The sequence below is a fragment of the Salvelinus namaycush genome, chromosome 3 (genome assembly GCF_016432855.1).
Source record: "Salvelinus namaycush isolate Seneca chromosome 3, SaNama_1.0, whole genome shotgun sequence".
Classification (NCBI taxonomy): Eukaryota; Metazoa; Chordata; class Actinopteri; order Salmoniformes; family Salmonidae; genus Salvelinus; species Salvelinus namaycush.
Window position 1 is genome coordinate 82,963,437 of NC_052309.1, and position 13,327 is coordinate 82,976,763.

A 13,327-nucleotide genomic window follows, 5' to 3' on the forward strand; every position below is an offset into this window, starting at 1 on the left:
GGTAACCATGGACTGTTCTTCCCTTGGCCACGCCCATTATCCGGACATGAAGAATAAAACAGTCTATCAGATGTGAGAATCATCGCCACAGTTACCAGGCATCACACATCTGTCATGCCATGGGTGCACCAATCAGTTGTGCCAGTTATGTTGGCCACACCCACACTGTTTTTAACCACTATGGATTTGTACATATTTATTCACTGTCAGATTTTTTTTCACATTCCCCGGTGGAAATCAATAATTTTGCATAACTTTTTGTGGATGTTTAATGTGCGTACTATCCATACATACACTATATATACAAAAGTATGTGGACACCCATTTAAATGAGTGGATTCAGCTATTTCAGCCACACCCGTTGCTGGCAGGTGTATCAACTCTAGCACCCATCCATGCAATCTCCATAGAGAGACATTGACAGTAGAATAGCCTGACTAAAGAGCTCAGTGACGTTCAACAATTCAGTTTGTCAGATCTCTGCCCTGTTAGAGCTGCCCTGGTCAACTGTAAGGGATGTTATTGTGAAGTGGAAAGATCTAGGTGCAACAACTGCTCACCCACAAAGTGGTCGGCCACACAAGCTCCCACAACGGGACCGCCGAGTGATGAAGTGCGTTGAATGTCCGTTGGGAGCTTCATGAAATAAGTTTCCATGGTCGAGCAGCTACACACAAGATCACCATGCGCAATGCCAAGCGTCGGCTGGAGTGGTGTAAAGCTCGCCGTCATTGGACTCTGGAGCAGTGGAAACGCGTTCTCTGCAGTGATGAATCACGCGTCACCATCTTGCAGTCCGATGGACAAATTTGGTTTGGCGGTTGCCAGGAGTACGCTACCTGCCCCAATGCATAGTGCCAACTGTAAAGTTTGGTGGAGGGGGAATAATGGTCTGGGGCTGTTTTTCATGGTTCAGGCTCCTTAGTTCCAGTGAAGGGAAAACTTAACGCTACAGCATACAATGACATTCTAGACGATTCTGGGCTTCCAACTTTGTGGCAACAGTTTGGGGAAGGCCCTTTCCTGTTTCAGCATGACAATGCCCCTGTGCACAAAGCGAGGTCCATACAGAAATGGTTTGTTGACATCGGTGTGGAAGAACTTGACTGACCTGCACAGAGCCCTGACCTCAACCACATCAAACACCTTTGGGATGAATTGAAACACTGACTGCGAGCCAGACCTAATCGCCAAACATCAGTGCCCGACCTCACTAATGCTCTTGTGGCTGAATGGAAGCAAGTCCCCACAGCAATGTTCCAACATCGAGTGGAAAGCCTTACCAGAAGAGTGGAGGCTGTTGTAGCAGCAAAGGGAGGACCAACTCCATATTAAATCCCATGATTTTGGAATGAGATGTTCGACGAGCAGGTGTCCACATACTTTTGGTCATGTAGTGTATGTTGTTTTTTGTGATTCCATACTTCAAAATCAAGTTTTATACCGAATGTACATACCGAATGCATTGTTTTATTAAAGTAATTTTTTCATCATATTAATTTGTTTGATAGTCAATGAAGACATCATTTCTCATCTTAACAGTGTTTGATCCCATATGTAATAAAAATATTGTATTCTTTTTGAGTTGACACATAACCTCAGCTTGCATGCCAGAGACCTTGCCAGAGACCTTGAATCTTCATTGCTCCCATTGGAGCGTGGCAGCCATTTTCTATTCTGAACAGTAGTTCTGTTGTATTGGGGGTTCGTGGTTGGTGCAGATAGAGACCTCTGGTAGTAATGGTGGAACATCCAGCCAAACAGAACAGTAGTTTAGTAGTGTTTCTGATTCCACAGTAGCATGACATGACTCTGGCTTATACCATTGTCTCCACTGGAAACCCATGATGACCTCAGACCTTCCTGTCCATTAAATGGCAGCCATTTGTGGCATTGCTGTATTTAAGCAGTCCCCCTAATCAAATAAAATAACACAATGGTTTTGAATAACATGAAAACAACTAGTACTATTACTACTTTTCAAACTCCCGTCACAAGTCGATGCTTCAAGATTTAAGAATAAGGACTGCAAGCGCAATATTTTGTGAACAGACACAGCATAAACATTCCTACTGCATAGCGGGTTTGATTGAATTCCAGGCCACGTCTCAGATGCCTGCAGAGCGAGGCTGGTGAAGATGATAACGTGTGTGTGTTTAGGGAGAGGCCTGTATAGTTTACCACTCTTATTACGTATCATATTATGCTGGACAAGGAGGAATGCATGGGTTTCAATGCTGGCCGGTTCAAGGGAATCCTCATTTCCTGGAAGAAGACGGGTTAGGTTTGAGGCATTATTATGATGTTCCAAAACAGCAGATTTCATTTCAAACAAGCCCTGCGTCCCCATTAGCATTGGAATTGCTTTTCTTGTACGCGTGCTGTTGCGCACTTCCTCAAATCCCCATTGTCCGTGACCTGCTCTACGGTTTCCAGGCGTAACACTACACCACTCCGTATTTATTTGATGTGCTGATTCTGCTGCCTGGGCAGAGAGAGACTTTCACACCGACAGGAACAGGAATTGAGTCTTTGGGCACCAAGCCTTTGTAGAGTCTGTTGTTTGTGGAAGGAGAGCACGGAGGACTCTCATTCCACAACAGTTGCATCCTAAGACAGTGGCCTATCCACAGGGTGTACTTGAGAAGACTCATTCGACCTTTGGCTTATTGGTAAAATGCACATGAAGTGTACTTCAGGGGTGCTCCGGGCAGAGCAAATTCAGTTGGTGTACAGTAACAAAAGGTTGGGAACCACTGTCCTAAGAGAACATGTGTGACCCTTCTGTATGAGATGTGCTAGCAGAGAAGCTGGGGTTGATGGGTGGTTGGAGGTTAGGGGTGTGTTTGGGAAGAATGGAGTCAATGGTTTTGGATGTGAAGGTGTGTATTTAGGTTGTCTGAATGAGCTCAGCTTTAGGGTGTGTGTGTGTGTTCATCACTACAGACTCTGGTTCGATTCCAGACTATCACAACCGCCTGTGATTGGGAAACCCATAGGGCGGCGCACAATTGGCCCAGCGTTGTCCGGGTTAGGGTTTGGCCGGGGTAGGCCGTCATTGTAAATAAGAATTTGTACTTAACTGACTCGCCTAGTTAAATAAAGGTTAAATGAAAAAGAACTCAGGCTTTGCATGAGGCCCAGGCTGGAGCATTGGAGCTAAAGGTCAGAGGAGGAAGTGACCCCAGATTCGCTCATTTACATTTAGGATGCATCTCAATAGTCTAAAGTAACTTTCATCTACATTGATGTGAATGGACTAGACAGGTGTCAAATTCCTGATAGACATTCCACCATATTATCTTATGTCATACTGTGTTCCAACAAGTCACTTCAGACTGTTGAGATGCCAAGAATGTACTCCTTTATATCTGTCTGTACATAAAAGAACTGAGAGTACCTTTATGTCACTTCTTCCACACAGCCAACCCAACTGCATAGATCAAAGGTCTTCCTCCTCTCCTCCCTCCTCTCTGTGTTATCTCCCCATCAGAGACAGAGTGCCGACACCGTGATATCATAAAAGGGAGACGGATGTTCCACTGTCCCAGAGTTCTGTATCCCTCCGCCTGGTGGCACAGAACCGAAGCACACCCAGGCAATCCCAAAGAAAGTGTGTGCTGGGGATTTGTTAGTTCCAAATCCATGAAGCACAAATGTCTTGAGTGATTTTTGTTTTGGGATATGGTCTCTGTGATGGAGAAAGGTCATAGGGGTACTGTTTAGGGATATGGTCTCTGTGATGGAGAAGGTCATAGGGGTACTGTTTAGGGATATGGTCTCTGTGATGGAGAAGGTCATAGGGGTACTGTTTAGGGATATGGTCTCTGTGATGGAGAAGGTCATAGGGGTACTGTTTAGGGATATGGTCTCTGTGATGGAGAAGGTCATAGGGGTACTGTTTAGGGATATGGTCTCTGTGATGGAGAAGGTCATAGGGGTACTGTTTAGGGATATGGTCTCTGTGATGGAGAAGGTCATAGGGGTACTGTTTAGGGATATGGTCTCTGTGATGGAGAAGGTCATAGGGGTACTGTTTAGGGATATGGTCTCTGTGATGGAGAAGGTCATAGGGGTACTGTTTAGGGATATGGTCTCTGTGATGGAGAAGGTCATAGGGGTACTGTTTAGGGATATGGTCTCTGTGATGGAGAAGGTCATAGGGGTACTGTTTAGGGATATGGTCTCTGTGATGGAGAAGGTCATAGGGGTACTGTTTAGGGATATGGTCTCTGTGATGGAGAAGGTCATAGGGGTACTGTTTAGGGATATGGTCTCTGTGATGGAGAAGGTCATAGGGGTACTGTTTAGGGATATGGTCTCTGTGATGGAGAAGGTCATAGGGGTACTGTTTAGGGATATGGTCTCTGTGATGGAGAAGGTCATAGGGGTACTGTTTAGGGATATGGTCTCTGTGATGGAGAAGGTCATAGGGGTACTGTTTAGGGATATGGTCTCTGTGATGGAGAAGGTCATAGGGGTACTGTTTAGGGATATGGTCTCTGTGATGGAGAAGGTCATAGGGGTACTGTTTAGGGATATGGTCTCTGTGATGGAGAAGGTCATAGGGGTACTGTTTAGGGATATGGTCTCTGTGATGGAGAAGGTCATAGGGGTACTGTTTAGGGATATGGTCTCTGTGATGGAGAAGGTCATAGGGGTACTGTTTAGGGATATGGTCTCTGTGATGGAGAAGGTCATAGGGGTACTGTTTAGGGATATGGTCTCTGTGATGGAGAAAGGTCATAGGGGTACTGTTTAGGGATATGGTCTCTGTGATGGAGAAGGTCATAGGGGTACTGTTTAGGGATATGGTCTCTGTGATGGAGAAGGTCATAGGGGTACTGTTTAGGGATATGGTCTCTGTGATGGAGAAGGTCATAGGGGTACTGTTTAGGGATATGGTCTCTGTGATGGAGAAGGTCATAGGGGTACTGTTTAGGGATATGGTCTCTGTGATGGAGAAAGGTCATAGGGGTACTGTTTTGGGATATGGTCTCTGTGATGGAGAAAGGTCATAGGGGTACTGTTTAGGGAATTGTAAGGTGATCTGAGGTTGAGTTGTCTTGCTGTCCTGCTAGTATAGTTTGTGGGTTATGCATGGTGATGTGTGGAAGCCTACTGTCTCTGCTCTCTTCTGTATTGACACCTCTGTGTGTGTGTGTGTGTGTGTGTGTGTGTGTGTGTGTGTGTGTGTGTGTGTGTGTGTGTGTGTGTGTGTGTGTGTGAACACGCTAGTAAAGTCAGTGGATCTTTTTATAGAGTTGTTTTCTGACTTAGTCCCCGGGAGACCTGTGTTTGGCTGCTCCACTCTACACAAACTGCCTGCATAAATAACCCTGTTTATCACTACAGCATCTCCTCACACACACAGCAGTGTCTCCTCACTCTTTATCTCCTCACTATTTATTTATTCTGTGTTTCCCGTCATGTTTTTTCTCTACTCCTAGAGGTTCTAGAGGTTGATATGGCGATGATCGCTGATGTTGACGGCAAACAGTGTTGCTAGTTTTTTCCAGGCCGTCACTCAACTCCTGAGTCGTCCCTGAGTTGCAGTGATGCTGATACGGTAGCCACTTGAGAGGCCCACACACACACACAAGGCCGGGGATGGCTGTTAGACACTGGGATAGATAGCAGCTAGTTGTGGTGTCTATCTGAGTGAATTTGTGTGATTGCAGGATGGAGTTTTGTCAGTGCTGATAGTATAAGGTGAAGAGAGGCCCAGAACAGAACACTGTGCAGGGCGCTAGTATACTTCCTCTCTAATCCACCCTGTTCAACTCAACTCCACCCAAGCCAGACCTGAACACAACGGTCTGGTTCCAGTCAAGTCTTGGGTTGAGATGTCTGATTATCAGTCACATACGCTTGTAGAGATCTGTCTTTCTCTCTGTCTCTCTCTCTTTCTCGCTCTTTTCTTTTTCTCTGTATCTCTCTTTCTCCCTCTCTGTACCGATCTCTGTATGTCTCTATCTCTCTCTTCCTCCCTCCTCCCTTTCTCTGTCTAGAACATTGTCTGACCCATTGTCTTACCCTCCAGCAATACACTTGGTATGAACTTAAAATGTATCTCAAAACGCTTATCATATATTTATAGACACACCCCCATCACCACATTTTATCAGCCCAGGCAGTCTACGACTAGGCATGGCTAGTACATATTTTAAACAAGTCATTCATTTGTGTAGTAATGTTTTGAAATACATTAGCTAGAATGATACTGAATATGAGCGTATTGGTGGCCTGTCCCCTCACAGCCTTCAGGCCGTTAAACTAAAGCCTTGGTGGCCTGTCCCCTCACAGTCTTCAGGCCGTTAAACTAAAGCCTTCGTGGCCTGTCCCCTCACAGTCTTCAGGCCGTTAAACTAAAGCCTTGGTGGCCTGTCCCCTCACAGTCTTCAGGCCGTTAAACTAAAGCCTTCGTGGCCTGTCCCCTCACAGTCTTCAGGCCGTTAAACTAAAGCCTTGGTGGCTTGTCCCTTCTCAACCTTCAGGCCGTTAAACTAAAGCCTTGGTGGCCTGTCCCCTCACAGACTTCAGGCCGTTAAACTAAAGCCTTCGTGGCCTGTCCCCTCACAGTCTTCAGGCCGTTAAACTAAAGCCTTGGTGGCTTGTCCCTTCTCAACCTTCAGGCCGTTAAACTAAAGCCTTGGTGGCCTGTCCCCTCTCAACCTTCAGGCCGTTAAACTAAAGCCTTGGTGGCCTGTCCCCTGTCAACCTTCAGGCCCTTAAACTAAAGCCTTGGTGGCCTGTCCCCTCTCAACCTTCAGGCCCTTAAACTAAAGCCTTGGTGGCCTGTCCCCTCTCAACCTCCAGGCCCTTAAACTAAAGCCTTGGTGGCCTGTCAACCTTCAGGCCCTTAAACTAAAGCCTTGGTGGCCTGTCCCCTCTCAACCTCCAGGCCCTTAAACTAAAGCCTTGGTGGCCTGTCCCCTCTCAACCTTCAGGCCGTTAAACTAAAGCCTTGGTGGCCTGTCCCCTCTCAACCTTCAGGCCCTTAAACTAAAGCCTTGGTGGCCTGTCCCCTCTCAACCTTCAGGCCCTTAAACTAAAGCCTTGGTGGCCTGTCCCCTCTCAACCTTCAGGCCGTTAAACTAAAGCCTTGGTGGCCTGTCCCCTGTCAACCTTCAGGCCGTTTAACTAAAGCCTTGGTCCCCTCTCAACCTTCAGGCCGTTAAACTAAAGCCTTGGTGGCCTGTCCCCTCTCAACCTTCAGGCCGTTAAACTAAAGCCTTGGTGGCCTGTCCCCTCTCAACCTTCAGGCCCTTAAACTAAAGCCTTGGTGGCCTGTCCCCTCTCAACCTTCAGGCCCTTACACTAAAGCCATGGTGGCCTGTCCCCTTTCAACCTTCAGGCCCTTAAACTAAAGCCTTGGTGGCCTGTCCCCTGTCAACCTTCAGGCCCTTAAACTAAAGCCTTGGTGGCCTGTCCCCTGTCAACCTTCAGGCCCTTAAACTAAAGCCTTGGTGGCTTGTCCCTTCTCAACCTTCAGGCCGTTAAACTAAAGCCTTGGTGGCCTGTCCCCTCTCAACCTTCAGGCCCTTAAACTAAAGCCTTGGTGGCCTGTCCCCTCTCAACCTTCAGGCCGTTAAACTAAAGCCTTGGTGGCCTGTCCCCTGTCAACCCCTGAGGTTGTGTGTCCACATCAGACTATGGTCCACCATCACCATGGGGATAATCCTGATGATGCTCCTGACCACGGTAGTGGAGAAACAGGAAGCAGAAAGTGGATCTATCTGAGAGGTAGCCACTAGATGATCATGTTAGAAAGGACAAAATGGTGACTTTGTTCATATTCCAATGCACGTTTGTTTAGGGTTAGAGATATACTTAGAGTGAGGGTTAAGGTTCGTGGTTTAAATCAGATTGGTAGTCACAGCGTTCCATACTTCTGCCCTTTCTCGCAGGCCAGATATGGATGTCTATCTGTGACCAACCACACACTTCACTGTAGTGAACACCTCAGGAAGTGCCGTAGGCCTACGTTCTGTCCTGACCAGCATGGCCAGATAGTGACGTCCTCTCTGAAACGGGTGTCCATCAGCCCTCAACCCCAGAAAGGCGGTCAGAAAGAGAAAGGCAGTAAGAGGAAATTCAAGTTATTAGAGAGGAGAGCTTCATGGCCAAATGGGATTTGACTGTGCATCCCACATTGTTTCTATACATTGGTAGACTTAAAAGCCATGCGCAAAATGGGATTAAAACTGGGGGGAAAAGACAAATAAATAACCTTCAATAATAACCTCTCTCTTTTTCTCGAGGCCTACTTCTCTTCTTTCATCTCCCCCTCTCTCCCTATCTATTTCATTCTCTCTTTTCATTCTCTTCATCCTCCTCTCTTTCATGATCTCTTCCCTCTTTCTCTCCCTCCTCTACCCAGCCTCAACATTTATCACACAGTCACTCCTCATCAGAATGCACCGGTTGCTGTTGAACTCCTGTACTCCCACACTACAGCTGCCGCTGTGCCGCCACAATCCTTCAGAGGCTATTTGGGGTTGAAATTAAAGTTATTTTCCTCAAATTGAACCTTTTAACAAGACACCCTCTTCCCTCCTCCTCCTCCCTTCCAAACAGCCCCATAACAAGCTGCTGAATTGTTGCCCTTCTTTAGCTCACTCTAAGGGTATTAGGCACCATGTCCAACTTCAAAGCCTCTCTTAACTCCACACTTTAATTGTCTGCTCTCCCGGCTCTCTCACAGCATGCCATCTGATTCTGCTAACAACTGCACTTCTCCTTCTCCTCCTTTCGTTCCATCTCTTTTTCCCCTCTTGCCCTCCTCTCCTCTGTCCCCCTGTTGTCCAATCCTTCCATCTCTTCTTCCCTTCCTCTGCCCCCCTGTTGCTGTTGTCCGTTCCTTCCATCTCCTCTCACCCCATGTCATCCTCTCGTTCGGTCCCCATCTCCTCTCATCGGCCCCTGGCTCCTTTAAAGGCATTGTCCCCTTGTTGTCACCTCCTTAAAGGAGGGAGACACCATTTCCTCTTTGGAGTTGTGTTGCCTCTGGTGTGTACACACCAAACAAATTAGAAACAGTAAACCCATGTCCTCTCAATTCAATTCTCTGCCTCTCTCTCACTCCACCCCCACTCCCCCACCTTCTCTCCAAACGGACATTCACACTTACTTGTACTCACGGGACCTCGTTGATAATTGCCATAAGCCTCCCTCTTGGTTTCATTTTCCATTGTCCTCCCCCAAATTCTTGGGTCTGGCTTGAGATAAAGGGATGATGACTTCAAAGGGAGCTGCTAAGAGTTTAACCCCGAGCTGAAAAGGAGCAGCAGACAATAGGATAATTGAGAGCAGTTACTGATCACAGGGCTACAGCACTGAGAGGAGAAGGCAACTAGCACACACACACACAGTGACACACTTTCACACTGATTTCCACACTCAGACACTCACACACTCATACTCACAGATGTTCACTCTCGCACACACTCACACAAACAATCTCACATACACACACATTCTCACACACACACTCTTACACAATCTCACATACACATACACACACATTCTCACACACACAATCTCACATACACATACACACACATTCTCACACACATGCTCACACACACACTCTCACACACAATCTCACATACACATACACACACATTCTCACACACATGCTCACACACACACTCTCTCTCTCTCTGTTAAGTTTGGAGTTTACAACAGCAGCTGAGATGGCCGGTAGCTAGCATGGGGAGGACAGGTCAGAGCTGTTCAGGATACAATATACCCCCAGCCATAAAAGCACCAAAACATCAGGGGTAGCTAACCCTGCCCTGCTCCTCCTCCCTGTTATGTATCGTTTTATAGGGCCAGGGCAGAATAGGGGTCACTAGGGCCAGGGCAGAATAGGGGTCACTAGGGCCAGGGCAGCTCTGTTCCAGGTCAGAATAGAGGTCAGGCTCAGTAGGGCCTGAAGGTGGAGACTGAGGTGTCCTCGAAGGGGGCCTTGCCATATCAAAGGCCCTGAGTGGGACCCGGGGGCCCATCTGGCTCCTGGCAGCAGCAGGAGGTAGGAGGTATAGGGGCTATTTCCATGGGGATGGGGTTTTATCTCTGTGCGTTTACTGTCAGAGGTTAGGTTACACCCCCACCGTTACACCACCAATGGTAAACAAAGGGCTATGGTGTTGGGTTAATGTTCTATGAGTGAGAAGGGATAGATAGAACATCAGCACAGCCAATGGCTTTGAGAAGGAGCTGCATGGATATCCCAATAAACACTGACCTTGTCAGTCATTTTGTTCAAAGACTAGTTTACAGCGTACTTAGTTGCTCTACTAATCACTGTATGGAGTCCCAGAGGGGACAAACAAGGCAGTCTTATAAAGTAACATCCAGATGTCCTTGAAACCACTGTCTGCCACAGACAAAACAGGCCCCACAGCTGCTTGCGCCAGTCAATGAGCGCATTATGGGTAGAATGGCTGGGTTGTCTACTACGATCCTTCTCTCCATCCCATCACATACTCCTCCTCCTCCCCCCTTTTTGTGGTGTATAAAGCCGGGCATTGATATCATTGATATAAAAGGTAGCTTCGTGTGCCAGGGTTGTAGAGCAAATGGGACATTAATAGAAAGGAGATGATTGATAAAAAGGAGAAGAGAGGCTGAATGCTAAATCAAACATAGTGGTTGTACTCTGCGGCCCACTCTATCCATATGATATAGCCTAGCTATTAATCCTACATTGAACAAAATATTTCTCTAGTGTGAGATCAACATAAACGTTTTATACAGACGTATTTTCAAGCTGTAAACCATGGAGTAAAACACTCATATTTTTCAGTTATGATTGGGTAAGGCAGTTGTTCTAAGCTCATGAGACATTAAGAAATGATATTTAAGCAATAAAGCCCGAGGAGATATACCACGGCTAAGGGCTGTTCTTAAGCACGACGCAATGCGGAGTGCCTGGATATTGGCCATAGATCAGAAACCCCCGAGGTGCCTTATTGCTATTATGAACTGGTTACCAACAATACATTAGCGCAGTAAAAATAAATGTTTTGTCTTACCTGTGGTATATGGTCTGATATACCACGGCTGTCAGCCAATCAGCACTCAGGGCTCGAACCACCCAGTTTATAATCTTCAATGACCAATGGGTTATATTATATTGTTAATTGAAATGAACATAGAATAGCAGTAACTATTGCAAATTGCACCTTTAATAACCCATGTGTATACCATACCTTTACCCAACCTGGCCACTTGAAGGAGCTGTGGAAAATGTGCTGCTGAGATGTATATCATGCATGCATTTCAACTCCACATGGCATCTATGGATTGTCGTTTTTATTTGATCATTTGGCATTTTAGAATTACCCTGGGGAAATTGTATACCAGATTAGATAGCCAACACAACGTTGTCTTTTGCGCATCCCAAAGATAGAAATGGGTTAATCAGGAAACTATTCGAGTCTTTAAAAGAAAAGAGGCCTGTGTCTTTAAAGTTTATGTAGCAACAGAGGGATTGCAGGGATAATGCTATTGGGGCGGCAGATCTGTTACTTCTGACGTTCCAAAGCCTCAGGGAGTTGGCTCAAGATTTCTTGTCTTTGATAAGGTCCTAGAAACTTTGTTGTAACTTTGTGATCTGTAAAATCGCCAGTAAAAATTATTAGGATGTTTTTCGTCTTTTTTACGCGGCCATCAATTCACCAGCCTCTGAAAACATGAAAAGATAAAGGATGAATATGTGTCGGTGAATTTGAATGTGCTGTGTTCTTTTTGAAAGGGAAAGGGGGAGTATTGTTTTCTATGTAGCTTCCGGGACTAGGCTGTCGGTTCCTTACTTTGAAGTGCGCTGTTTTACCCTGAGCCCAGAACGTATTGGAATAGCCTACAGGAGAGACCTACGGTATGGCATGGCAGCCTGAAACATTTGCAAAGAAAAGGGGGAAACTAAGCAGTATTTTTTTCCCCCTGGAAAACTACATTTTTCTTTCTGCAACTAACACGAAACAAATCGGACTGTAAAGGGGTCTGTCGTGGAATCGACTATTGTGGATTATTTTTCTGTGGATAAAAAAAACGGATACTTTTGGAAGACCGAACTCGTGGATCGATGGTAAGTTACAAGAGTGTGTTCCTCGCGCTGGCCCCATTGGAGTTCCTTTGATGTTCTGTTGACTGTCTTTGAAGTAATGTGGCTGTATGCAATTAACTTAGTTTGCTGGATACAGAGCTCAAACAACTATCATTTGGTGTGTTGTGCGATTATTTTTCGTTGTGATAAGTATTTGGGCACTTTATCTAAACTTTGATACGCTTTTTAGAGGACTATTCATCACGATATAAGTATTTGGAATTCCTCCCCCCATGAGATCTGAATACTTTTCTGTGTGGTTGGATGAAGCAATGTAGCCTATTTTACCCACTAAAGATACAAGAGCGTTATAGAATTAGGTATTTGCACATTTATATTATTTCTGGTGCAGAATATAAACGGCGATGTAGGCTAATGAGGATCTCGATTCGGCTGTTTTATTTCGGTGGCTGGATTCAGGCGATTTATTCGCTTTCGCCGCAAAGCAATTGTTACAAATTCGAAAGGTGATATTGTTGCAGCTTCTGATCAGAGGCTACAATGTAGCGTTTAGCAGCCATCGGTAGTCGGCTCTGCTTCCATGTCTATAGCCTGTTTCTCGTGGAACATAGCTTGTTTCTCGGAGGCCTTTTAAAAATGTTTTTATCAATTTGTGGTTCATGATGTTGGTTGAACAGAAATCAGAGAACTATCATTTTGTAGCTTGGTTAGCCTACTTCAAAAGGCAAGTTCAGTTCTATATCAACGCTTTACATCACGTTTTCAAAGCATGTCCTGTAGCCTAGTTTAGTAACGTTAGTCTGTCTCTTGAATATGTTTAGGGTTGTGTAGTCTATTCAATTTGGACCGTTTCGCTGTTTTGTGACGCTCATGATAAGAAAATAGTGAGCGGAAAGTGGCGTGTACGCCTCGTTGAGGGTGTCTGTTGGTCGGTGGAGTACTGGACATGTGTTGCGGCGTGTTCAGGGTCAGATTGGGCTTGATGGCCAGATAATTGTTGAGGTGTTCACGAGAACACAGGCTCACTAATATCGATCTTCGGTATGCTATTGTGTACAAATGTCGCTCTTTTGCACTTTTATTGTATTCTATCTAGGCTACTTGGTATTTCCGCACAGAAGATGTTTCTGTGGTCTTGCATTTATAATTTTCCTATGCAGTTAATGAAGTGGAGCGAGATGATGGGAACTCAAGCTCGTCAAGAAGCATCACTCACTCTGTCGGCTGTTTTAGGAGTTTATGCTAAACCGT

The 13,327-nt window shown here is 45.8% G+C and overlaps 2 protein-coding genes across 2 annotated transcripts in view; both read left to right on the forward strand.

Moving 5' to 3' along the window:
• cep112 (centrosomal protein 112) overlaps positions 1-684 on the forward strand; it is a 177,268-nt gene extending 176,584 nt beyond the window's left edge. Inside the window, exon 27 of the mRNA XM_038986120.1 lies at positions 2-684. Coding sequence (XP_038842048.1) covers positions 2-5 — 4 coding nt within the window. The 3' untranslated portion in view covers positions 6-684. The remainder of the gene's footprint in view (position 1) is intronic.
• An 11,204-nt stretch (positions 685-11,888) lies between these two features.
• Positions 11,889-13,327, forward strand: part of LOC120041190 (axin-2-like) — a 28,250-nt gene continuing 26,811 nt past the window's right edge. Inside the window, exon 1 of the mRNA XM_038986128.1 lies at positions 11,889-12,097. The gene's annotated coding sequence lies outside the window, so the exon portion shown is untranslated. The remainder of the gene's footprint in view (positions 12,098-13,327) is intronic.